This window comes from Solanum tuberosum, unplaced genomic scaffold (genome assembly GCF_000226075.1).
Source record: "Solanum tuberosum cultivar DM 1-3 516 R44 unplaced genomic scaffold, SolTub_3.0 scf00068, whole genome shotgun sequence".
Taxonomy (NCBI): Eukaryota; Viridiplantae; Streptophyta; class Magnoliopsida; order Solanales; family Solanaceae; genus Solanum; species Solanum tuberosum.
In genome coordinates, this window is record NW_006238994.1 from 310,334 (window position 1) to 337,267 (window position 26,934).

General features: G+C 33.8%; 3 protein-coding genes across 3 annotated transcripts in view; 2 read left to right on the forward strand and 1 right to left on the reverse strand.

Moving 5' to 3' along the window:
* Positions 1-1,371: 1,371 nt before the first annotated feature.
* LOC102590630 (NADP-specific glutamate dehydrogenase) lies at positions 1,372-15,192 on the reverse strand. The gene is made up of 16 exons (XM_006345310.2): positions 14,844-15,192; positions 10,803-11,402; positions 9,445-9,574; positions 9,165-9,366; positions 8,884-8,970; positions 8,644-8,703; positions 8,461-8,547; positions 5,792-5,863; positions 5,650-5,705; positions 4,412-4,497; positions 3,849-3,939; positions 3,598-3,755; positions 3,368-3,459; positions 2,498-2,572; positions 1,984-2,057; positions 1,372-1,783 (listed from the first exon to the last, which is right to left on the reverse strand). The coding sequence occupies exons 2-16, from the start codon at positions 11,359-11,361 to the stop codon at positions 1,708-1,710; spliced, it is 1,905 nt and encodes a 634-aa protein (XP_006345372.1). The 5' UTR covers positions 11,362-11,402; positions 14,844-15,192; the 3' UTR covers positions 1,372-1,707.
* On the forward strand, positions 12,580-13,209 carry LOC107060235 (uncharacterized). Its single transcript, XM_015307835.1, has one exon. The coding sequence runs from the start codon at positions 12,580-12,582 to the stop codon at positions 13,207-13,209; it is 630 nt and encodes a 209-aa protein (XP_015163321.1).
* A 5,342-nt stretch (positions 15,193-20,534) lies between the features above and the next one.
* The window catches only part of LOC102590978 (glycosyltransferase-like KOBITO 1), an 8,717-nt gene continuing 2,317 nt past the window's right edge, over positions 20,535-26,934 (forward strand). The window contains exons 1-8 of the mRNA XM_015307848.1: positions 20,535-20,926; positions 22,275-22,424; positions 22,750-22,802; positions 23,451-23,559; positions 23,637-23,771; positions 23,905-23,949; positions 24,353-24,540; positions 24,756-24,897. Of these exons, the coding sequence (XP_015163334.1) occupies positions 20,582-20,926; positions 22,275-22,424; positions 22,750-22,802; positions 23,451-23,559; positions 23,637-23,771; positions 23,905-23,949; positions 24,353-24,540; positions 24,756-24,897 (1,167 nt within the window). The 5' untranslated portion in view covers positions 20,535-20,581. The remainder of the gene's footprint in view (positions 20,927-22,274; positions 22,425-22,749; positions 22,803-23,450; positions 23,560-23,636; positions 23,772-23,904; positions 23,950-24,352; positions 24,541-24,755; positions 24,898-26,934) is intronic.

Here is a 26,934-nt window from a genome sequence, read left to right on the forward strand (position 1 = left end):
TTTATTCTCTCTCTTCGTCTTTCACCATGTAAAGGAGAAAAATTATCAATATGCAAATTACAAAGTAAAAAATGCATCATTCTTCGTCACTTATTCTGATAGGATACTTCTCATGAGTCCGGAGTCAAAAGGGCAAAAAAAAAATTGTCAAAAATTCTAAAAGGGCACATCAAATTTTTTTTAACCAAAAGGGCAAAATCGCTTCTGACCGAGTGATTTTGAATTGACGCCGTTACTCCGTTAGAAAACATAAAAATCACTGCGAGTGATTTCATTCAAAAAAAAAATTCTTAAAATCGTTGTTGTGGCAGCGATTTTGTCAAAGAAATTTTTTTAACAACCTGCCCCTACAGCGTTTTTCTCAAAAAAAAAAAAAAATTGAAATAGCTGCTATATTTTCTTTAAAAAGTTTTAAATTTTTTTAAAAAAATCACTGCTTTCTTCAAGGGAACAATATATTTAAAATGCAAAAAAAAAAAAAATTAATGAAATCGCTGCCTTGCAAGTGATTTTAAAAAAAAATATTTCACTTTTTAAAGAAAATCGCTGCTATTTTCAATATTAAAAGCTATTTTTTGAGAAATCGCTGCAGGGGGGCGGCGATGTTAAAAAAAATAATTAACAGAGTAACGACGTCAATTTTGTCAGAAGGAAATCGCTCCGTCAGGAGCGATTTTACCCTTTTGGTTAAAAAAAATAATTAGTGTCCCCTTTTGAAATACTAACATTCAGCTCCTTTTGGGGATATTAATAATGATATGTTTAATGTAATTATTAAATCGAATTCATACCGTAATTCATATCATCAATAACTAGACTATTTGAATTATTCACTAATTGTGATTGATGTCATCAATAAAAAGAAAAAAAGGTCTTCGCATATGCAAATTAAGAGCATTTTAGAAAAGATTGATACTTTGAAAGGGAAAAACAATTATATTTTGCTCACTATTATAAAGAGACAAATATCATTGGAGATATAATGGCTAACGGAAACCTAAATATTTTACCTTGAAATAATTAATAAAATTATTACATATATTGATGACTCAGTTGTTTGCAAATATCATCTCTGCCATCAAATTTTAGAAACATATATTTTTAAATGTTACAATTTCCTTTAGAAATAAATCATAATCAAATTCCTCGCTACATGCCTTTTCGGGATTATTGTGATGTATAAATCAATTTGTGTGCACCTCGAGTAATTTCTTGAGGTACCTACTACCTCCAACAGGCTTAATCACAGCCTTCTAAACTCGGTGGATAATGGACCCGCCCCTTTTCCCTTCTCCACTTAAATACCAGGCTTTGCTTTGCATGGTGTGGGAAACATTTTGCATTTAACCTTTGAAAAGGTGTCTATTTAAGTCTATCAAAGTTATAAGGATTTCATTGCTGAAAACTAAGCCCATCAACTCAATAATACAATTGTTTTGCTTTCACAGTTACTTTTGTATTTTACCAGCTAACATAATAACCTAGCTTAACTAGATAATAAAGGGTATCCTATCGATGTTTTTGACATAGCTTACCTACATAATACATGTACATTACAATGATAAACATACATTCCTCTCACCATCTACACTGCCAAGCACTGTGCAAGATCATAAAAGTAGCCCGACAATGCGGATGGAACCAACGACGCTCTTTCTTTGTTATTGATGCCAAATGAAAATGTATTTTGGATATGATATGAAGCTTTTATACACATCCTTGGTCCACCATACCACTGGCGATCGTTAGGAAAGCAGAGATCACTGCTCCATGGACCAATGCCCTGCAAATAAAAGGAAACGACAACCTATTGAACTGAACGACATTTGAATAAGAAAAATATCTACTCAGGCAACACCTATCACGGGAACAATTTCCTTCTAACCGTTAATTTAAATTAGTGTATGCATCTATTTACTAAATCTGCAAGAATGGGGATAATTACCCATGCGAATTTTTGTGGTGTCAGTTTTAGAAACTTACTCTGGACTTTCCTTTTGATAACCAAAATCAGTTGCTGCTTTCAGGGCTCTCTGGTAAGTCTGTTTCATAGCCTCCTGCAGAAAGCAAGAGATCCAACTTCACTGTTAACTAGGAATGACATTTGCAACAAAATGGAAAACAGAACAATAGAAGCACCTGCAGGAGAAAAAGATGCTGCTAGCATGCTACTATATAGAACCTCATCTTGAGACAATTAGTGTTGGCTTACAGAATATTTAAGGTCAAGAAGGATGATAAAATACTGCATGAAGATGAATAACATGGGGATATTCTCGAAAAAACTGACTCCAGCAAACGTTAATTTTGTTGGCTAGACAAGTAGGAAAGCATAACAAGTTTAGTTGATTGGCACTTGCTCCAACTGCATATATTTGATCATCACATTCAAACTGAGAAGTTTGATCACATTGACACCTCTAACTGTTGCCCTCTCCCCCCATAACCAAAAGGTAAAAGAAAAACCCCAGTTCTGCATCAAGATGTAAGTGTTAACCTGTAATTTAGACTCAAAATCCTCTGGAGACCAGTTCAAATTGCACTCTTTCAGTTCAAGTTCCCCTGCAACAACCTGCAATGGATAGTAAGAACTTTTATCAATCTAAGAAATGTACACAAACAAGTTGCAGCAAAGTCACTCCACAACAGAAGAAAATACGGGAAACCTAGTCAAATATTAGAGCATGGCTAGATATAATGTTGATACAAATTGGTGCTTCGTGGTTGTTGCATTAACTTGCTAAGCTTCTGTCTAAAACAAGCTTCATAAAACTACAACTTCACAAGCTCTATCTCATAAAGGAAATGTCAAAATAAGATGCCAATAAAGGAAAAGATGATAAAGTAAAAAGAAGATGATGAAAGAAATTGGAAATGAATCTTTTGAGGACATCAAAAAAGTGACACGCCCTCGTGGAAAGCCAGTGAACTGCAGGACAGACTCCGAAATTATTTCCTGTGTAAACATAAAACTGGGATCAGATGAAGAGAATGTGGCTTCCTTCTCCCATTTCCATCATGAGTTCACGGGAATGAACCTTTTTCTTCCCAGTTACCAAGATGATTCATCCTTAGCCTTCCCAATACAATCCATCAACAAGGTCAATATTACAGTTTGAATACCTACTTTAGCACTATATCTTGCCCATGTTGGCAGATTCAATGCCAGTATTAGTGCCACGGGGAAGCATAAGCTCACTTTGAACTAAAGCAAAAGATAGTAGAATGTCATAATGCTAAATCTTCAAATCCCTATATACATAGAAAAAAATGACTTCCGAAGCAAATTCAGGTAGTGCTTGCCATTTTTCAACAAATGAGATACACGTATCATGAAAAGAGAGTAGTCGAGAACAGAGGATCCTACCCCTCCCACACCAGCAGCCATAGAAGGAGCAACTAGGACATTAGCTTTTCTCAAAACGTCTACTGCTTCAGCAGTACATGGCATATTGGAGCCTACAAATGAACGGCAATACAGTTAAAAGTGATAAAATTAAAACACGCCAATTACCCCACTCATTAATCATTATACAGGTAGGATGATGGCCAATAATCACAAACAAGTGAGAATGATAACACGATGTTGACCAATACCTTCTACAAGTATACGGCAACCAGAGTTAACCAAGTTAATGGCGTCAGATTGATTAATTTCATTCTGTGAGGCACAGGGGAATGCAACATCAAACCTTTCACTCCAAGGCTTAGCTTCATCATAGTACTTTGAGCGAGCATAAGTCTTTGAGTAGTCTCTGCAAATATTACTTATAAGTATGCCATTTATTCAAAACTTTTAAGGTATTTGTCTGCACAGCTATTGTGAAAACAAAAGGAAAAAAAAAAACCTTAAGCTTCTCTGCTGAGCTTTGATGTCTCTCAGGAAAGATATCTTCAAGAAATCAAATCCATCATCATCCACCAGATAACCCTTTGCATCTGTAAAATCGTAATTTGCAAACTTAATAATTTAAGTATTGGATTGTATCTGCACCATATAAGTGGTGTAATGAGCTTTGATTCTCACCTTCCAGAAGAGAATCTATTACAAGCATAAACTGATTGCTCAGTAATCCCTCTATGGTAAGCTCTAAGCCAAGCAATAATATTCAGTTGAACAAGGCAGGTTGCAGACTGTACCAATTGATATTGGAATACAGAATTTTTTAATGGAATACCTCTCAGACTCAGAGGCGGATCTAACCTTAAAGCATGTGAACCTAGTAGCTTTTACTCAAACATTGTATGTGTATTAACAAATTCACTAAATACCTATAAATATTTAACTGTGAACTCAACTATATTAACTTGTGGTCATTATAGGAAGATATAAACTTCAAATACTGGATCCACCTCTGTGCTCAGTAGTCATGCAAGCTGAAAACATTTCAGAAGAAATCAGAAAGTTTACCAGATACGGTGATGGGAACGGCCCCATAAGCAATAAGCTTCTCTAGGACATGCATTGCAATCTTTCCAGAACCGCTAACTGCACACCTGTACATACAGACAAGGGTAAACCAGAGGAATTATTACAAAGCCACACATTACTCGAAGAAAGAAGGGACAAAGCCAAAGAGAACAATAAGTTTAGTGAACAATCTCAATTTTTAGGCTACTGTGGGTGTTCTTCCCATCATGTTTAATTTCTTTTTGATCGATTCATCCCAAAACAAAGTGGCCAAACAGATTTTTGCATTGGCTAAATTGAAATTGTTCCAGTGAATGCTTTAAACTATTGACTTCATCTTACTCGATCTACACGACCTTTTCCATCAGCACAGTAAAACACATAGACCCTAAGAATTACTTCATCACCAAAATCACAGACGGAAAAACTGAAGTCAGGATAACGAGTAAAAATACAGTTGCCGCGTGCCATATCATCAGTAGCTATGAAGCTCAAAATAGATATTTATCAATGATAATCATAAAGACGAAAGAAACTAAGACTTAAAAGGCAATATGATGGGAGGAAACTGCTAATGGACATTACAGTACTTTGATGCCAAGGTGCAATAGAAACAGTCACACAAAATACTTCTCATACATCAGCAAACATAAAGCGCAAACAGCTTTTCTTTTCTACTTTGATACCTGCCTATGTAAAATTGCAAATAGTTTCGAAGCCCATAAATATGTCTTGGAGAGGGCAGGTTAAGATGACCTAATAAAGTGCTACCTATGGTGTGTATACTTAAAACTATTAATAAGGGTGTTAAGAAGATAATTTCTCAAAATATGCACAAGATTTGTCAAAATGCTGGCTTTTAATATCCATTTAATTGGACCTCTATGTATTCCGGATTTTGATAAATGTTCAAGTGTCTGTGAAACCATCTAGCTTTCAGACTGGAAGATCCATACAAGAACTCAAACTGAAGGCTGTAAATTATGACAAATGGAGTGGGAAAGTATAAATATCTACATGCTACCAATTCATGTTTTCTGACAAAGATCTCCATGAACTTCTAGCAGGCTTACCACTTTTCAGCTGCACCCATGATGTAGGTATTCTTATAATGGCAAACAGATCCACTGATATTGCCATTAATGAAGATCAGTAAAATAAACCCCAAATATTAGGCTATTTTTCTCTTATATTTCTGATTTCACAGACAAAGAAATCTGTAATTGAAGGGATGGTACCTTAATCCTTTTAGTTCTTTGTTCATGTCTGCAAGCATAAGCTGTGCAAAGAAAACCTGAAAATTGCAAGACAAATTAGTTGGCAGGAACTAGACAAGTATTTAACAATGCAAAACAACCAGAGAAAAAAAAGAGACTTCACCAATCCGTAGCCAGTAGCCTCAGTTCGAAGACTGGAGCCTGACCAATTTACTCTAGGTCCTGTAAAACTTCCCTGCATAACATGAAATGTGTAAAATTCAGTAATTCATATAACTATTTTTTTATGATAAAGGAAACCCGCAGCCGCTACCCTTTGGGTGAGCACGGGGTAAAACCCCCGCTCCTATGCAATAGCTCGCAAACTACATAGGAGCGGTAATCCGCACTAGGCAAGCCCGGTGCGACGAGCTCGACCCAAAAGGCAAACCCCTTGCTTCGCTGGCAAGGGGTTTCAAACTTGAGACCCTCCAACATGGAAATCCCAAGCCCAAACCACTGGGCCACCTCGAAGGGTTCAGTAATTCATTTAACTATAACTGAAAGGAAAGAGAGAGGAGAAAGGGAAAGGAGAATGTTTATAATCATTTGGATGATGCACAATATTTAGTCCAACGAAAAAGGTTTAAAGTAAACTTATTTTTTTGATAATAAGGTTTAAAGTAAACTTATTCAAAGACACCAAATCTGGTGTTTCAGGCATGAAGAAATGTTTATCAAGAAAAGGTAAATGTATTATATGTATAGCACCAAGAAGGTGCTGTCAAAAGTACTAACAAACTATCTTTTTCTATTCCTAAAGTGATTCTATAAGTTCTATCACTTTTTATCATCATCATTAACATAACTCTGTTTACACCAAAAAATAAAACAAATGTAAACAGCTCATTTTGATCTTTCCAATGGACTCTTAAAGAAATGTTGATTATCTAGTCTTAACATCTTAGCAACATCAAGTGCTTCAGGACTATGCGTTATCTATATGATTGGCACAGCTCTTAACAGGTGTTACCATGACCATATAGTCAATTAGAGACGTGTATAGAAACAAACAAACAAGAAAATGAAAAAAATAACACTAGTCATACGGAGATGCTTTATCTAGAAGAGTTAGAACCCCTAAAGGAAAGGACTAAAACCGCTGCAAAATTGTTACCAGTATCTTAACTTATTACAAAGACAGCCAAACAACTTCCATATACATACTTGCAAACCAATACTTACTACGAACATTTTATGTTACATCAAGGATAATAAGCTAGATCTACCTGTTTATCAATAATAAAGAGCCACTTAGCATATGTGAATCATTAGCTAATTTTGGAAGTATTTTTACTGCTTTCCTACTTTAAAGTTTCCTAATTTAAAAGTTTCTTAATTTAAAGTTTCCTAGTTAGATTTTTAGTAGAATTTGAAGCTCATGCTATTTGGGATATGTTGTCCCTATATATGTAGGGATGAATTTTGTTATTTTCAAAAGCCATGATTAATATTTTTTGAGAGTTTTCTCTTCTTTTACACCTTTGTGTGTGGTGACTATGGATTTATATTCTTCAAGAGTTGAGATTAATTCTTAACTTGATATCTTTGGTATCTATTAAAGAAATTAGTCTTATACTAATTGTTGTCTCTAATTTCTACGAAATAGGGATCCAGATCACTTTTTATCTAAGTTCTTAGTTTACTCTATTAGTATCATAATTAGCTTTTATCCATTATTTTTTAAAAACTAAGATCAATTAGGGTTCTTCGCACTTGATTTCAAAATTTTGGGATTTTGTTCGCAAATTTCGCCTATCTTTGATTTCTTGCCTTTAATCTTAGTATTTCCGCTTCCGCATTATTTTCTTGTTTATTCAAGTAACCTGATTCTTATCAAATCCCTATTATAAAAAAGAATGGGGTTACTAAATATCCCACTTACTTCTAGTGGTTACTCATGAATTTGTTTCCCATCTTTAGTCCTTTCAATTCATTCACCCCATTCCTTTTATTGACTTCTTGCTCCTGTTGCTTGCCTATATTCTATTGCCTCTTGCCGTTATGATTTAAAACCTGCATTGTAATAAATCCTATTTTCCCCCATTATAATGTCGTAGAATTTAAAACCTGCATTGTTATGAATCTTATCTTCCTCCGTTATAATGTTCCGGCCTAACTACCGCAAAAAAAAAATGTAAATGTTGTTGGAGTGAAATCAACCTAGAAAGGCCTAACCTCGAAAAGTATGCCTGAGAGCATTTTATCTAAGGGGGTTGTCTTTGGTTTTGCAGATTTGAACATAACATCATAATGCTAACTTAACACAAAAGCAAATAACATAATGATATGTACTTGTTCATATCCTCCCCCCCAAGAGTCAAGACTTTGGTCTAGTGGTAAGAGCGCAACATTGATGTGTCACGTCACAGATTCAAACCTTATAAAATATAAAAACTTCGTATTTAAGAGGAGAATGTTAGAGGGGTGGGTGGATTATCGACGAGTTTAGAACTGTGCGTTACTGGCCCTCGGGGAACTTACAGTTGAAAAATGAAAAAAATAATCCACCACCTCCTCCTCCTCTCTTTTTTTTTCTTCTATTTTTTGCCTTTTTTGAGTTAAAATATCTGAACATTAAGCTTAGCATAATGTTCTGCTGTCATCCCGTGAAATTCAGCAAATTTCATATATGTGAATTATCAGCCTCTTGATTCTTGTATATGTTTTAAGGAAATTAGCTCGTCTGGACTTGACCATTCTTATCCATTGCCACACTAGATGCAGGAAAAGAAAGAAATTGGAGGACCAGAAGGATAAGATCTTAAATATCAGAAAATTAATCATCTTCACCTGTGAATGACCCGCCAGTCGGCGATATTGTCCATGCAAAAAGCCCATTTCTCGAGTACCAACACCCATCTCCTCCGAAGGAAGATCCTACATGATCAGACGATAAATCAAACTACAGAATTTAGATCTGATTTGACAGGAAACTGAAAGTGAAAACAGATGTAGACATAAGTATTTAGCTACCTTTTCAGGACCCAAATAACGATACAGTTCATTCATAAAACTCTGACAAAATCGCATAACCTACAGTGAAGAAGGCAGAAAATAGAAGATTTTAGAAAAACAACAACAACAACAACTACTACTACTACTACTACTACGCCACAATGCAATAAAAAATTTGGGGACCATTATAGAAGAAAGTCTAACGCTTGAAATAAACTTGTGACTAGAAATCAACATGGTTAAACGATAAGCATATACCTCACCATCACTTTTGCTTTTAGGATCAAAATCACTTCCACCTGAAGAACCCCCAAGTCGGTAAGGCGACAAGGCATTTTTCAAAGTCTACCAGACGAGAGCAAATCAAACATTATGAGAAGCAGCATACTTTTTCAACTCAACTTCACACTACACCTTCATCAAAAAGATTAGATGGGAAAAAGATACAGCAATCGCTTGTACACTATAGAGCAAATATACACACATTATAAGTGTTCTGAAGTAAAATTAAAAGACTAAGATAGATGGCAGAAAATCACCTGTCCAAAGCTAAGAAATTTGGCAATACTCAGGTTCATTGATGGATGGAACCGGAGACCACCCCTGCACGGACCTAGAGTCTGATTAAAATGAACCCGAAACCCTCGGTTCACATGCGTCTCACCCCTATCATCAACCCACGGCACTCGAAAAACAATTGTGCGCTCAGGTTCTAATAACCGCTCCATGGTGCTTACATAACTAACACAGAGTAAAGTTTCCTTATCAGAGTTGTAATGATTACTCTTCATACATATGGTTTACGTTCAAGACACTTACCTTGAGTTCTTTGAAATGACTCTTTCTAAAGCGTGAATCGCTTCTTGAACAGACTGTATGAATTCTAGCTCATGAGGATCCCTTTTCAGTGCAGCTTCAATAATCGATCCAGCCGTTTTTGACATAAGAGCTTTTAAGAGATTTCAACAGCAATGAAGAAGTTAGAGAAATATCTCAGTCTCTCGGAAAAAAATCCGACACCCACAAAAAAAGAAACAAGAATGATTTGTGAAATGACTATGTATTCTTGAGTGAAAATATGTGTGTGAGCTTTGGAGATGAGACAAATTGATTTCAGTGGTTATTGTTTTTCTTTTACAAAACAGCGCACATAGAATTAAACAAAGATGGGCCCATGATGAGAAACTACACTTGTCACAAATTTACAACCCCATCCATCAATATGGAATAGAAGACCAAAACCAACTCTCGACTCGGCCATACTTGATGTCACACAAATACTTCTCAACATAAGGGTCAATGTAGTATGTTAATTAATTTGTTTCCCTATTCAATAGTCATACAAATTCATGCCAGCATACTGGATAAAGCCTGTTCTAGAAACTTCTAGACTTTCCCATAATGCTTATTGTATTTGTTTAGTTGGCTCAATCAGGCCCCTGTAACTAGTTGTGTTCAATTTTTGGATTGTGTCTGCTCCTTGGTGATGGAAGTTCTTTGGTGTATATGAGCAGGCACTATCTCCCTTTCTTGCAATCTTTTGCTTGCATCGTCTGGATGATTTTTGCTGAATTACCCTTACTTCATCGAAAAGGCTTATGTGGGAAGATGTCCCTGGAGATTGGCCCAAGTGGTAACAGTGTATTGTGTGATGTGTGGGTTAGGTGCACATCATGGTTTTGAACCTGTACATAAGTGAAGGGTAGAGGAGTAGACCATTAGCCACCATGTTTGAACCGTGCACCATTGGCTCCAGGGATTTCTCAGTTACCAAAAAATGAGAAAAAAAATATGTTGAAAGATTTACAAGTTCTTGCTTAAATATTAACAAATTAGCTCTGCTCTTAGCACTGACATCAAACCCATATAGCTCAATTTAAGTGGGGGGAAGGCTGGAGTCTATGAACTCCTCTAGGAAAAAAGACAAATTATGATCACTGAAAATACGGTTTCTGCATCAGTGGAGATTTGAACCATGTATAATAGATGAATTTCTGAAGCTATCATCAATATACCAAAAGAGGAGGTCCGTAGTAAAGAGTTAACATATTCTTGAAAAGGTGTTGATAAATTAAATAAACAATGCTTTAGAAGTCTCATACAATTTTTAAGATAAAAAAAAAAGTGAAAAGGACAAGGTGGATACAACCACCAAGAAAACTAAAAAAGGAAATTACCTTTAACATACAAAGGTTTATCAACAACAATCTTATCTTTGGATGCCATTTGGAGACGAAGAGCTTCTTTGTGAAGTAAACTATTATTATGCTCCTCCAGAGCACTCATCTGCATGTTTCGGCTGCCTTCATTTCCATATGGATTCCTCCTATGCTTCCTACCATATTCTCTGCAAACAGAGCAAAATATCCTTGCTGTGCCATCTTTCACATCAACATATGCCCATTTATACGTATCTGCCCACTCCTCTCTCCATCTTTTAACGACCTTCTTTTTCTTTTTCGCTGGTTGCGTCTTCAACAAGTCCTGATTCCCACCGGAAGCCTGATGAATCATCATCTGCTTGCTCTCATCATGGTCTTCGGCTGCAGATTCTTGTGGTGGAACATTAATCAAAGTATTATTACTAAATGAAGGGTCATCATCCCCAGGTCCTATTTCCAAATCAATCTCTTCTCCTATCTCTCTCACTACAAGATGATGCCTCTGAGCCTGATGGATTAAGTTCATGTCATCCATTGTAGAATTCATCCCACCCCCACCAGTTGGAAGTAGCATTCAGCATGACAATTTATATACAGTATGATTCGGCCAGCTTGCTGCAAACATAATACACACTAATAAATCTACTTGATTAAATCTCAAAATGCTCCAATACCAGTGCGCATTAAGAGTTGAACAGTTAATCATAAATTGAAAAGCATACTGAATTTTCTTCTCCGTGTTCAGGGTCAGAATTTTGGAGGCTAAGTGTTTGCCTATCTCCTACCTCTATTTACTTTCAGATCAGGCTCTACAATCGCCGTTAGGTAAAATAAGAAATAAAAGAGGGGACCAAGGAAGAAGGAGAAACCAGTTGGCTTGAGATTATCAACAAAGCATTCTTCATGACCTACCAACTTTATAAATGCAGTAGCAAATCCTAGAAAAAATCAATTTTCAGTAGTATACACTCAAAATTTGTTATTGAATAAACATCGGGTATTCTTATTCATGAAAAGGAATTGTATTGCACATATACTACTTCCAAAATTTCCTAGTTACTATGGACTTGAGACGAAGTGTCCTCATGAGTAATATGAGAAGCTAATTGTAGTAGGAAGGATTTAATATTAAACTGACAACGAAGAACAAGGAGGGAAGAGTTAAATAGAAAATCATAGCTTAAGTACTATGCCATATGTTGCTGAAGACAATGTACTTACAACAAGATTGTTTAAGAAGACGCAAATTAAACTTGATTGTAACTCATCTTAGCTCAATTTCAAGAAAAACATTCCTAATAATTATTAAAGACAGTTATGAACACTATGGTCTACATCACTCGATGGAAATACAGTTACCAATTATGTTAGTTCTATTACTCAATGTACTTGGTCAATACAAGAAATTGAGGTGCAATTAAGGGGAAAGGAAGCATTTCAGAGGTAAATGCATATCTCCTAACTATAACAATAGCATAAGGAGGCGCTGCTGGTGGTCTTCTAAGGCAAAAATGAGGAAAGGGGAGACATAATTAAAGAAATTGATTACTGATTTAAATCAAGACGGGGAGAAATATATTTATGCCTCATTCATTGCATTGATCCTAAATGAAAGGGGCAATTGAGATCAAGGATTACAGACCAATCAGCCTTATAAACAGTGTTTACAAGATTGCTTCTAAGCTTTTGGCAAGAAGACTTGAAACTGTTACTTGAAGCTAGTCTCTGGTAGCCAGAATGCCTTTGTCAAGGGAAGGCAAATCACTGATGCATCCTTATTGCTAACGAGGCAATGGACTGGAGACTCAAAAGTGGAAAGCCAGGGGTGCTGTTCAAATTGGATATTGAAAAAGTTTTTGACAAAGTGAGTTGGTCCTATTTGATCAATATGTTGAGACACACGGGATTTGAGGAAAGATGGTTAAGATGGATTAAATTTTGTATCTCAACTGTCAAACACTCTGTTTTGGTAAATAGGGGGCTTGTGGGGTTCTTCTCTCCTCAAAGAAGCATCAGGCAAGGTGACCCTATTTCACCTTTCCTCTTTATTCTTGTCATGGAAAGGCATAGTAAAATGCTACAAAAATCCAGGCAGCTTCACTGGATAGAGGGCTTCAAAATAGTAAGGAATAATGGGTCCCAAGCTACAGTTTCACATTTGCTTTATGCAGATTACACTCTGGTCATCTGTGGAGCTGAGAGATCCCAAGTGATCCACCTAAATCTAATTTTGTCTATTTTTGAAGCTATCTCAGGGCTACACATGAACATGCAAAACAGTAGCATATTCCCCGTAAATGAAGTTGCCAATCTGGAAGAATTGGCAGGCCTTATGGGCTGCAATATTGGCTCTTTTCCTTTTAGCTACCTTGGTCTTCCTTGGGTGCTAAATCCAGTTCCATACACATTTGGAATGGGATAATTGAGAAATTTGAGAAGAGGTTGGCCACCTGGCAGATGCAATACCAATCCTTTGGATGGATGAAGACTAACACTAATCAATAGTGTTCTGGACTAGATCATTAGTCCAGAAAGCTTTCAAGGAAAACATACAGAGTTGGGCTGTGGAAAGGCATCAGGAAACTTTAGAGCACCTTTGCTCAGAACACTCATTTGGCGGCACGGAATGGCTCTCTTATATGATTTTGGAAGAACAAATGGTTAGGAAATTCCAACATCCAGGAAGCATTTCCAAACCTTTTAACTCTTGCCCAAGATCCTGATGTTGTCATAGTATCACACAGAGAAGGGGCTGACTGGAACCTCCAACTTAGAAGGGATTTGTATGACTGAGAATTATATGAGCTGCTAGACCTCTACACTAGTCTACAACAAAGCAACCTGAGTCCATCGGTAGCAGACAGACTTAAATGCGGCAATCAAGCAGGTGGCATCTTCTGTGTTAAGTTGAGCTACCAGAAAATGTGCTCTTGCAATCCCCTGCTTGACAACTGGCCTTGGAAGCTCATATGGAAAGCAAAAATTCCACCCAAGGTCATTTCTTTCACCTGGACAGTCCTGAATGAGGAATGCCTCACTCAGGATAATCTGATAAAGAGGAAAATTCAATTCACTCACAGATGCTATATGCGTAAAGTGGAAGCTGAAATCCCTGGCCATCTTTTTGCTTCAGATCTATGGAGCATGTTTTTGTGCATTTATGGCCTCAAATGGATCACTCCTCACTCATTAAGGGAAGCATACTTGAGTTGGTGCTTATGGAGAGTTGATAAATCCATCAAGCACAAATGGAGAATGATACTTGCTTGCATTTTTTGGAGTATTTCGACAGAAAAGAATAGGAAATGTTTTGAAGGGATCTCAACTCCTATAGGCTCTATATATTTATTTTGAAATAGGTGACTTTAACTCCTATAGGCTCTATAAAAGCTAAATGTATGGCTAGTCTATTTTGCTGGTTCAGTTTATTCCCATCTAATAGTTCAGATCAACAATTAGACTTCAGTAGTTCCCTAGCTCTGGCATAGACAGTTTTTGTGTAGGAGCGAGATGTTTCTGTAAGCTTCAATGTCATATCTTGTAACTACTGCATCTTTCAAAGATATCACTTGCTTCATCAAAGAAACAAAAGCTCAACTATTAGGCAATTCGAGCTGCACACTTCTACCTGCGTAAACTTGGACCTAAAACCATTCAGCTTCATGGATATATACATCACACTATACAACTTCTAGCCCTTCTATTGAGCTATTTTAAGCTTTCTACTCATCAATTCAACTCAATTTTCTATTATAGAGAGAAAAAAAAAGAGTCCAAAGCTTCACACGAATGCTATGCATAAAACCTGAATAGAAATTAAATAAAAAAGATACAATCTTTAAGATGCCCTCAAAAGACCTATATTTCCGCTACCATCACCTTACACAGATGAAAGCTTCTCACGCTTTTCTCAGATATCAACGTCTACCAAACAAATAAACCCAGAATGCAACATCCCCAAAACAAAAAAAGAACCAATTGAAATAAAACAGAAATGCTGGGGAACCTCAATTGGGAGTCCTTTTGAGCAAAGCTAAAAAATGAAAAGACTCTTACTTTTCAAGAACCCACTCAAATTGGTTTGATCAGATTCTTGTTTCAAGCTTTCTGAAATGTAACTCCCAAGTTTTCCTCTTCTACAAGAGCTGTTTTCCCATGTCGGTCCAATTCGCCAGCAAGGTGCCTCCCAGCTGCTACTGGATAAAGGGTAATTCCAACTACAGAATGCTAAAAATGGGGCAAAACTGAACTTTCTGAAAGAGAGCCGACAAGGTAGTAGTGTCGAAGCAATTGAATTTTGCTATAAAGTTATCAATTTGGCGAGTCTAGTGACTCGCTCTCTGCAATTGGGGGTTTTTTGGGGAAGAAAGGGGGTGAATAATGAAGAGAGAATTTGGATTCTTTTTGTTGGGAACAAAACAAAAAATAAATAAAATAGGAATAAGCATTTTTCATTTTTGTTCTATTTTTTATTTTATTTTATTACAAAATCATTTCAAGTATCTAGATTTAGTTAGCTTTTGATCATTAATTTCGAATTAGATTTTAAAAATTTATCTTTGAATATTTATTTGGCTAAAAAAAATTATTGTATTTTAGAAATTTAATCTTTAAATATTTACAGATTAGCTCAGATTACTTTTGAAATTTTGGGACTTTCACTTATAAGACTAAAAAAAAACTGTAAATAAAATAAATATTGAAAGACAATTTTAAATTCTGAAAAATATAATTTTAAAAACTATTTTTTTTAATTTTTTACATCAAAATGTTTTAGTCAAGTAAAAGTTTGTCAAGTTATAGTATTAGTTGGGTCCACTTTCATAAAATAGAAACTTTATATTTATTTTTATTAAAATGTTGCAATATCATATTAGTGAAAAGGGTATTAGATAGAATAGAAACTTTATATTTATTTTTGTCAAAATGTATGCAACATCATATTAGTGAAAAGGGTATTAGATGAATTCTAGTATGTGATGTGTTAGATGATTTTATTTTATTTTTGGTAGAGAATGATGTGGTGGCAAAAAACTACTTTAGTGATGAATAAAAGTTATTTAATTATCAATAAATAATAATAATAATTTTAAACACTTAGATGAATCAAATGGTATCATTATAAGCTATTATAATGAAAATAAAGTATGTGGACGTACATAATTATCGAAGGTAATTAGGGAAGGCAAATGAGAGTCAATCGAAAAATCGAACAGCTATGATTGGAACCATTCAAACGTACAAATTGCACAAGTGAAGCTGGAAAATGGACTACAACATATGATGTATTTGCTCCATTACCATCTTCAACTAAAGTATTTTCTACGATAGCATCACAAATGACGCATAGCAAAGAAGTGTTCAATACATCAACAACTTATATCATGTGAAATGGGTTAAAGGTCTAATTATGAAGCACTTGAAAATTAAGATGAATTTGAATATAGTTGCTACACCAAAACTAAGTACACATAATCGATCAAACTGTCTTAGTGGATCTTTGCAACTTAACGTATATAATGAACTTTGTATGTAACTCACTAGAGGTACGAAAAACAAAGAGAAGATATGTACAATCGAGATATCCAGCAACAAGAAGAAGGAAAAAAAATTCAACAATGAAACTCTCAAGCATTTAACAATGATGTGTTGATATCAACGATGATTCATTTCATCATTTTGTCAATAGTGATAATTGAAATTTGTTTGTCTCCTAACCAAATAAAAATATTTGAATGGTTTAATATTTTAATTGATAAAAATTATTATGTGACGTTATCAATGGTTATATGCTATTCAATACAATTTAATTGTGTTAAAGACGTTTAGTTGTTGATTGAATATCAGAAGCTAGCAGTTAATTGTTTAAAGACTATATTAAGGTATGTTAGTTTTTACTTCAAACAAACATGTTTGTGGCTGTCGAGTTTTTTTCTCAAAAAAATTGCCTACATAAGCAAATGCCAAACTTTAAACATTTTGTTTGATTTTAAATATTGTATATTGAATTTTACTTAAAAGTAAATAAACTTATAAATTTTTATTCACTATAAATGTCAATATCATTTATGTGTGCGTTTATTTTAGTAGAATGACGATGATATCATAATAGGGATTATGAGAAGAATAAAATTAAATATAATATAAGAATTAATAAAGCTGAAGAATAATTTTAAAATTATTTATAATGACACTAATAATAATTACACATCAATTATAAATAAATTATTAATCACGTCATGTCACTAATCTCGTATTTTAAAATAACATGACACAATTAAAAATTAAGGTGATAATTTTTTTTCTATTTTTTTTTTACTCTGATAGTACTAAAAGACTCACAAATAATATATCATTAGTAAATGCATACTGAAAAATCATCTTCTCAATTAATTGTTTTTTCTTCTGTTGTACTTTATGATATATTTTAATAAGAGTTTGTTTGGATTACTGCTAAAAACTGCTTATTTCTATAAACATTTTTTTAAAAATGTTTTTGAAAAAAAGTAATTTGTGTTTGACTAATTCATTTGAAAAGTGTCTTTGATAAGCAAATAGTGTTTGACTAGTCTTTTAAAAAAAATGTATTTGAGAGTCAAATTACGAAAAATGGTAAATATCAGTGTACTTTTAAAATTAAGATTATTTTATAGAGAGGAACTATTTTAAACATCTATTAGGATTTTTTTAATTAAAATATGCATATTCGAATTTTCAATCAATATTATACATAAATAAATAAAAATATTAATATAATACTAACACGATGACTTAAATATAATTCAAAATATCAAGAAAAATAAATTTAAAAACTATTCAACAAATTAAACCACTATATACAAAAAATTCACCACAAAAATAAATAAAGCCCTTCATATTTTTAATCCTACAAAATGTTGTTGTTACATTTATTTATGATTCAGTAAAATAATATATAAAATTTAAAATAATAATAGTATATAAACATTAAATAAAAAAATTATTATATAAAAATAAAAAATAAAATTCTTGTATGAAACTTAATCAAATTTATGATATATGTTAATTAATTAATAAAAGATATATTGGTAAATATGTATATATGGGAGGGATATTTCTTCAAGAAAACTAATTTTTTGCTTATGCTTTTTTTATGAAGCAGAAATTTTTAAGTTCTTCCAACATCAGAAAAACTGCTTATGCTTCCATTTAAAAGCAGTTTTCAGAATTTACCAAACACTGTTTTTTTTTTAAAAAAGGTACTTTTATCGCAAAAAAAAACATTTTTGATCTTTCAACAACAATGTCAAACAGGCTCTAAATCTACCAAGTCCCCTTTTTAATGCATTTACCCATTATGCATTTAAAATTATGGATCACATATGTTGATTTAGGACACGAATAAGTTATAATTGTAAGTGTTCTTTCAATTTAGTTTTGATGTGTATCATTTGCATCTTTTATTAGTTGTAATATTTTTTGATCTCATACAATTGAATATATTTATATCAAACATTTTCTATATTAACATTTCACTATAGTAATGAAGTTTTTTTTTTTTTAACTCGATTTTCTCTCTCTCTATACATGTATTATCCTTATATAATAATATCTTAATTACAATCTTTGTATTATCACATTTCTATATCAAATTTACTCAATTATTGGTCAATTTTGCTTTTCAATAGAATGACATGAGTTTTGATTGATTAACAATTTTTTTGACTTTTGTTTATAATTATATTATTTGTATTTATGATTATAGCACTAGCTATGATAAAACTGGTTATTAATTTATTGATAATGTATTAGCTTTTAAAACAACAATTATTAGTAAAAGATGATTGTCTTTAGATTTCTTTTATAACAGTACTTTTTGAAGTAAACACATAATTTCTATCTTAATTTCGTCTAAGACGATTAATAAGATTTAAACACCAAATTACATTATAGGTGTATAATAGTTATTCCCTATAGTAGCAAAAATAATTTTCTTGATGTATAATCCTATTATGAAATAGTCACTAAATAATATTATATAAACATATATTAATATACATATTTGCATATCTATTAGACTATTACACTCATTTTTTAGACATGTTGCACTCTAGTAATCCAACATTAACTTTCATTTAACGTCATTTATTTTATTATTGCTCTATAGAACATACTTTTATTTTGATACTAATTTTCCTCCATTTCAACCATTCTATATATTTTAATTGTATATTATTTAACATGGTCATATACCAATCTGTTATCCTAATTCCTAAAGCATCAAACTTGCATATTATAAAATTATTTACATTTTTTAATGATGCAGATTCATATAATTTTGCCAGTACAATTTTATTCTTCTTTTACTAACTAAATGTATATTTTACATATTGTGTCTTATCTCAATTTATTCTAAATAATTTTTTTTTACTTTTTTTTAGTATCTTTTCATAATTCAAACTTTTAATTGACACTCTTACTTCTTTTATCAAATAATACAATTTTGTTAGTATATATCACACGTCATCAAATTTTATTTATAATAGTATTAGTTAGCTTATTCACAATTAGAGCAAATAAATATCAATTTCATATTCATCTTTGATGTTTACCGACATGTCTTATATGTACTTATTCTATTTTTTAGTATTTCTTCACAATTCAAACTTTTATTTGACACTTTTACTTGTTTTGTCTTATAATACAAATTTGTTAGTAAATGTCACATGTCATCAAATTTTATCTATAATAGTATTAGTTAGCTTTTTCATAATTAGAGCAAAACAAATATGGATTTGATATTCATCTTTGATGTTTACTAACATGTCTTATATCTACTTATTTTAATTTCCTTTTTAGCACTTCTTCACAATTTAGACTTTTAATTGACACTCTTACATATTTTGTCAATTAATACAAATTTGTTAGTAAATATCATATGTTATCAAATTTTGTCTACAATAATACTAGTTAGCTTATTCATAATTAGAGCAACAAATATCAATATGATATTCATCTTTGGTGTTTATTGATAGTTACACTTTTTTTTTAATATCATGCAATTGTTTCTATATAAAATGAAAAGTTGTCAGCCACTAAATGTAATACATATTTATTTATTCACTTGTTTATATATATTTTTAATTAAACGTTTTAAATTATATTTATTACTTCATATTTCATCTCACATAAAATGATATACTATTTTTTTTGTAAATCACACTGAATTTTTTTGTGAAGATTATATCTTATATACTTTAATCAAACGACCCTATTTGTTATATAAATTTATAATCCTTAAAAATTAAAATAGTCTTAAATTTTTTTTAAGACTTCACTTCTTGACTATTATTATGATAAATTGGATGTAACGTGATCAAGATGTTAAGTTTGAAAGTTTTGTACCTGTGGACACGTTTGTCATTCATTATCTTAGCTAGCCTTTGATCCTAAATTTTGAATTAAATATTTAAATTTATCTTTAAATATATATTTGACCATGAAATTTGATCAGATTTTTAAAATTAATTTAAAAAATTAGTAAAAACTGATTCAAGGGAAATTTATTTACTCACAAAAGATAAAATGTTTTCAAGGTAAAATATACCATTGAAATTTTAAGAATCACTTCAAGAATTCCAATTTTTAATTTTCAAGTTTTACTTTTAAGTTCTATGACCAAATAATTTTTTTGTTTTATTAATAAGAAAAATAGAAATAAATGGAGTAATTGTTAAGGTAACTGATATGAGAATAAAAGTACTTGCAATAAACTTTGTTCTAAAAAATTCCAAATCTTCCCAAAATCCTCTCCAATGGCGGGTCTCTACGCCTCTCTCAGACCCCAACCGCCATCTTCTTCTTCCTCTTCACAGCAATCTTTCTTCTCGAAGGTTCTTCTCCTTCTAACAATCCTTCCTCTATCTTTGGCTGTTTTTGCTTTTTTTCTTCAATGGCGTGGTGGTGGAGTTGACGATCCAATCTCTCGATGGTCTCCTGAAGAGTCTCACAAGTTTCCTGGCATGGACAGTTCTCCTTTAGCCACTGTTGCTCACTCTTCTCAGTCATCAGACTGTTCTCTTCTTGCCCATACCAATACGCCGTCGTTCCCTTACTATAAAGACTGGAAATTTAAACTTCATCCAGATCTCAAACCCAAGGTTCGATTTTTTCTTTTCGTTGTTTATGGTTTAATTTGTTTGTGGGGTTTTTGAATTTTGATCGATCTCAAATGGGTTTTGCTGGAATTCATTATTTAGCTAATTGGGAGTGTCTCGCAGATTTTTCTTTCATTTTGCAGTTTCTAGTACCTTCTAGCAAATGAGTAGCTCTACTGCATAACTGGGCTCTTCAATTTGTTTATTTTTATAAATTAAGTATTTTATGAAGTAAATGGAACATTATTCACATAAGATTTGTTAATTGTAGATTCAAGGAGTGCATAGTTTGTATTTACAAGAAGCATTTAAAGGACCTATAGGATATACATTGTTAATCCGAAATTTCATGTAGATCAGTTGCAGGTTGATCATCCCTGTTTCTCTACAGTTCTTTTTTTTCTCTTCTTTCTGGGCAAACACAACAAAATAAATCCAGTATTCGGATGCTTGGTCATGATGGGATGCTTACAATTGTCCCAGTGTTTGCGAGGAGTCTTTTGAGTATGATTAGAGATTAGTATGCTAGTAAAAACTGTTGCAAGGAGACTTTCATTATTGAACATTGGAATGAAAGGGTGCTCTCCTTGCTCACCCTTAGAGCTCATTAAGATTTTAGTTACTGTAGCAAAGAGTGGATTCAGGATGGTAGCAGCCAAGCTTTGGAGGAAAGAAGACAGAAAGCCTTCCAAGTGGTCCAAATGCAAGGAATCTGGCTCCCTTCTTCCAACAAAACATAACAAGAGGATGCCAACCGAGGGTGCTCTGTCTCAATTTGTTTAATCCTCTACTAGCTTCTGCATTTTAGTCGATATTGTAAATGGACGCAAACGATGGAAAAAAATGTTATTTGATCTTCTATCTCGTTTTTTTTAACAGTGTGTTTTACCTGTACCTAGAAGAACAAACCATTTCTGATGTTCTTCATCTTCTGTGCTTGTGATTTACTTGTTGATATGTAAATTCTTGTGAAAAGTCACCCAAGAAATTTAATAATGTGTCGAGAATTGAGATGAAAAAAAGAAAGAATGAAAGGGTGCCAAGTAGAGCTAAATGGATGGTGAGGATTCATACGCCGACCCCAACTAGCTTGAGATTGAATGGTTGATGTTGTAAATACGAAAAAATAAGTATCAGGGAAATGGTTCCTACATTTTTTCTCTTTTTGAACTCCTTCAACCAAAGGAAATCTCCTGAGATTTTATTGTGCAGCTTTTCCTGGTTAAGGGTTGATAACATGCCCCTCTATCCTCATTTCTGCCCTAACAGAACTAGGATTATTTGATACTAAAACAAGTTTGTTCAGCTTTGTTTACACGATAATTTAACTGTCTTGTTTCTCTATATGCAGATATGTATTACAACCAGTACATCTGGTGGCCTAGAGCAGATTTTACCGTGGATGTTCTATCATAAAGTAATTGGGGTTACATCATTTTTGCTTTTTGTGGAAGGAAAGGCTGCATCTCCTGATGTTTCTAAAGTCCTTGAATCCATTCCCGTAAGTCCCCCAACCTGTATTTACCTTCTCAATGATTCTTAGGATTCATCAACACGATCTTTAAATTGTGTGGGGCGCGATTGCGATTAAGCACCTGCCTCTCTGTACCTTACCTTCAATTAGCTCTATCTAGATGTTTTCAAGAATAGCAATTCATTTGGGTGCTCTTATGAAAATTGAAAAAGCATTACTTCTCATGCAATTTTCATGACCTTTCTTTTTTAAGTTAGAGCTGAACTGTAATGGTCCAAATCCAGGTTATCCACTTGTTAAGGCTCAAGTGGCACTTTTCTATTCTCAACCATGGGTTTTGTTTGATCTGCAGGGAGTAAAAGTAATATACAGAACTAGAAAGCTAGAGGAGCAACAAGCCAAAAGGTCTGTTCACTGACATTTTATGATTGTTGTATGGACTGGCTATAATTTCTTGTACTTCGTTTATTCAGGTTCAAGCCAAATTTGTGAGACACAGTTAAACTTTGTAAATTATTTCTTTCCTATTGGCTATAATTGTGTGAGAAACAGTTAGAGTTAATTAGACTTGCAATATATTGACCATGGGATATTTCTAAAAATATAAGAATTTGTTGACTGGTTTTAGTGAGCTGAAATTATAGGAATAATTAATAAGGGCTACAAAATATCAAAAGATATGTTTTGGTGCTTGACTTTGTTTCTTCTTTTGTGCATATTTTCATTGTTTCTATAACTGTTGTAATTATTTCGCGTTGAGTTGAGAAAATTGGCTAAACGTTTTTTCTCCTTTTAGCATTAGCATGCCATTTTCTTTACATATGTTTCACTGACATGCATTTTCTAATTTTGATCTGGCTTGATGGGAATGAAATGTGGCCGTCAAATTTTGTTAATGCTTGTACTCAATGGCATGCATTTTCTAATTTTGATCTGGTTTGATGGGAATGACACGTGACCTTCAAGCTCCGTTAGTGCTTGTATTTTTCACATTTGCACATCTGAGATGTCTACAATTGTTTCACTGAGTCCTTTTTTCTCATTTTGTTCTAGCCGGATTTGGAATGAAACGTGGCTGTCTAGTTTCTTTTATAAACCTTGCAATTACGAGCTCTTTGTGAAGCAATCTCTTAATATGGAGATGGCCATAGTGATGGCAAGGGTATGAACTCTTCTACTTTTGCATCGTCTGTCATTCTAAATCATAGTTGATGATCCATGTACATGTTGAAATGTCAGGACGCTGGTATGGATTGGATAATTCATCTGGACACAGATGAGTTAATACACCCGGCCGGTGCTCGAGAGTATTCTTTGAGGCAGTTGCTGCTTGACGTGCCTTCAAATGTTGACATGGTTATCTTTCCTAACTATGTAAGTTAATTGGAAAATGTTCCAGGAAACAGCTATTTATGGATAGTACATATCTGATTAATTCTCAGAACATGTTGTTTACCGTTGGAATTGTCATCAAGTATTTTAATGATTTTTTTTTTTGTAAATTCAGGAGAGCAGTGTCGAACGAGATGACATCAAGGATCCCTTTACAGAGGTAAGCTGGAACTTGCAATTCATTATTTATTACTGAACTGCTGGACAGTATCGTTGATGGGAAAACTACTTTGATCATTGTGATATGATAAGATGCATTAATATGCTTCTGGTGATTCAGCTATTCAAGTGCAGTAAGCAATTGAGTGATGTTTGTTTAATTCTGTAACTGTTGTATCTTCCTATATGTTAATTGTCCGTCATCTGTTTGACTACAGCAAGTATCATTGATGTAAATAAGGAGAACTCTTGTTCTGTTATGTTATTACCCCCATGATCAGAATCTCTTGAAGTGTTTTTGTCATATTCTGCTGCTTATTAAAGCTATGTAAATAAAGCTTGGCGTATGATCTGAGACTTTTTTTTTTCTTTTGTTGTTTTTTCCTATGTGCCCATCATAATAGGTGTCAATGTTCAAGAAGAATTATGACCATCTAATGAAGGATACATATTTTGGCATGTATAAAGAAGCAACCCGTGGCAATCCAAATTACTTTTTGACGTATGGCAATGGTAAAGCAGCTGCTCGAGTTCAGGACCATCTTCGTCCCAATGGGGCTCATCGATGGCATAATTACATGAAAACTCCAAAGTATGTTTGCCCTCTATAGTCTCTCCCTTAGTAACCTGTCTATTATGCTCTTGGCCCTAAGCTCATGCAAACTTATTGGACGTTAGTGGGATACTTTTCAATTGTTCCATATTCTCGTGCTCTCCAGAATGCTATGAATGTTACAACCTTTTTCCTTTGTAGCACTGGTATCTAGAAGAAGCCCATCATACTAAATTTTATTCAACATATGTCAGGGAGATTAAATTGGAGGAGGCTGCTGTTCTGCATTACACATATTCCAAGTTTTCTGACTTGACTTCAAGGCGAGATAGATGTGGTTGCAAGCCCACAAAGGAGGATGTTAAGAGATGCTTCATGTTGGAATTCGATAGATCTGTGAGTTTATGCTCCTTTTCTGTTCTTCATTTATAGATGGAAATAAGACAATGCCTTTCCTTTTGCTTTGTGTATACAAGTGTACTACTGGATAATGTAGTTCCATAATTTTTACCGGTTCATGATGGTTGCTGGAGAGGACTTGTTTTATATCTAATCCGTATTTGGATCTTCCAATTATCTTATTCGAGTTGGTAGTTATGCTACTGGGTTTCAGGAAAGATGTGTGGGTGAGTGGAACAGGAGGGATGGGGAAGCTGCCAACTTGAGTTTATTAGATTAATAATGCTAAATGTCTTCAGCATTTGGATGACTACTTTAAGGTCCAATGAGACTGTTTCAACTAGATTAGAATATTAGACTTCTGGTGTTTACTCTGTTTTGGTTCCTTGTGGGTAAGGGGAGAGGCTCATTAATTTACTTTGTTAAATGTAGTAATCATCATTTGCTTCCCTTTGTTTGGTACAACTAGTAGGTGAGTAACAAAGGGGGCAGGTGAATAAACCTACACGGGGATAGGACTCAATCCCTTAATCCCCTTTTACTTCGCCTCCTATTTTACTTGCGAAACAAATAAATAACCCATGACACTTCTCGTCCCTAGGTCTTAGGTCTTTGTTCTAAGAGTGAAGCGCATTATGTGTGGATTAAACACACGTCATGGGTTTGAACCTTGTTGCAGTCAAAAACCTAGTGTTTAAGTGGAGAGGGGTAGAGACCAGACTTACATCAACCGGATGAGACTAAGTGGATGTTCGAACCGACTGGTGCCTCATTCGCCCTAAGGGAATTCTCGGTTATCAAAAAATGACCCATGACACCTCACTCTACTTCATGTCCCCATCCTCTTCCATTTCCAACTATATCATAGCATTAGACAGATTCTGAAAGGACAAATTGTTGTTGGAGGAACTTTTCTGTTTGTTTGTTGGGTACTCATTGTGAGATTTGCTATTCTTAAAGGCAAAAAGTGTAAATAGTGTACCTCCACATACCATTTTATTCTCTTGAAAGATTGATTGCCTGTTTGGCCAAACTTCTAAAATCAACTTATTTTGAGAAAAGAGTAACCTACTTCTAAAATCAACTTATTTTGAGTAGTGCTTTTCAAAAAAGTACTTTTGGTGAGAAACCGTTTGTGTTTGGCCAAGCTTTTTAGAATTGCTTCTAAGTGTATTTTTTTCAAAAGTGCTTATGGGGAAAATCACATTTTTAAGCTTCTGAAAACAGCTTATGCTACTTTGCATAAGCACTTATTTTCTCCTAAAAGCTTGGCAAAACACCTCAGTTTTTAAAATAAACATTTTTTGAAATAAAATAAGCACTTTTGGCCTCCCAAAGCTTGGCCAAACAGGCTATGGATCTAGATAGTAGAATTGTCTATATTTGTGTCATCACAATCTCGTCTAGTTTCACCTTAACTTTATCCTTCTTAAATTGACTAATTTTGCAGTGGCAATATTAGGCACACCTCATCTATGCCTTAAGCAAGTTTGCTATAGAAGTTATGTGGGTGTGTTGACCAAGTCTTAGTGATGCTGTTGCTGCGATGCTGATTGTAGTCATATATAGTTGTAGCAGCTCGTTAGGAATATATGTGGCATTTATAGTGGTAGATAAATGACAGAAAAACATTCCTAATAGCGTGCTTCCAGTGTTTTTGTTTTGTTCCAACAGTGTGATTCTTTTACTCTACCTGTAGTTTAATTTATTTAGGATGAGAAGTTTTTCCTTTTTTAAACTTGTGGTACTCTGCTGTGGACTGTTTTCTTGAGCTGTGAGCGGCTATCGGAAACAACCTCTCTACACTTTTCAGAACTACACTGGTTATGTTGTTGTAAACTTTTGGTACTCTGGTTGTCGAAGAATCAATCTCAGGCAACATCTATATATATTGGTTTTGTGCAAATAATTCTCTGTAACCCCTTCTAAAATAAATTTTTGTATAAATTGTTCTAATGAAGTGCAGTTTTTCTGGTGCTTCTACGGGGGGCGGGGGGGGGGGGGGGGGTTTAATTTTTTTTCATTTTTTTTTTT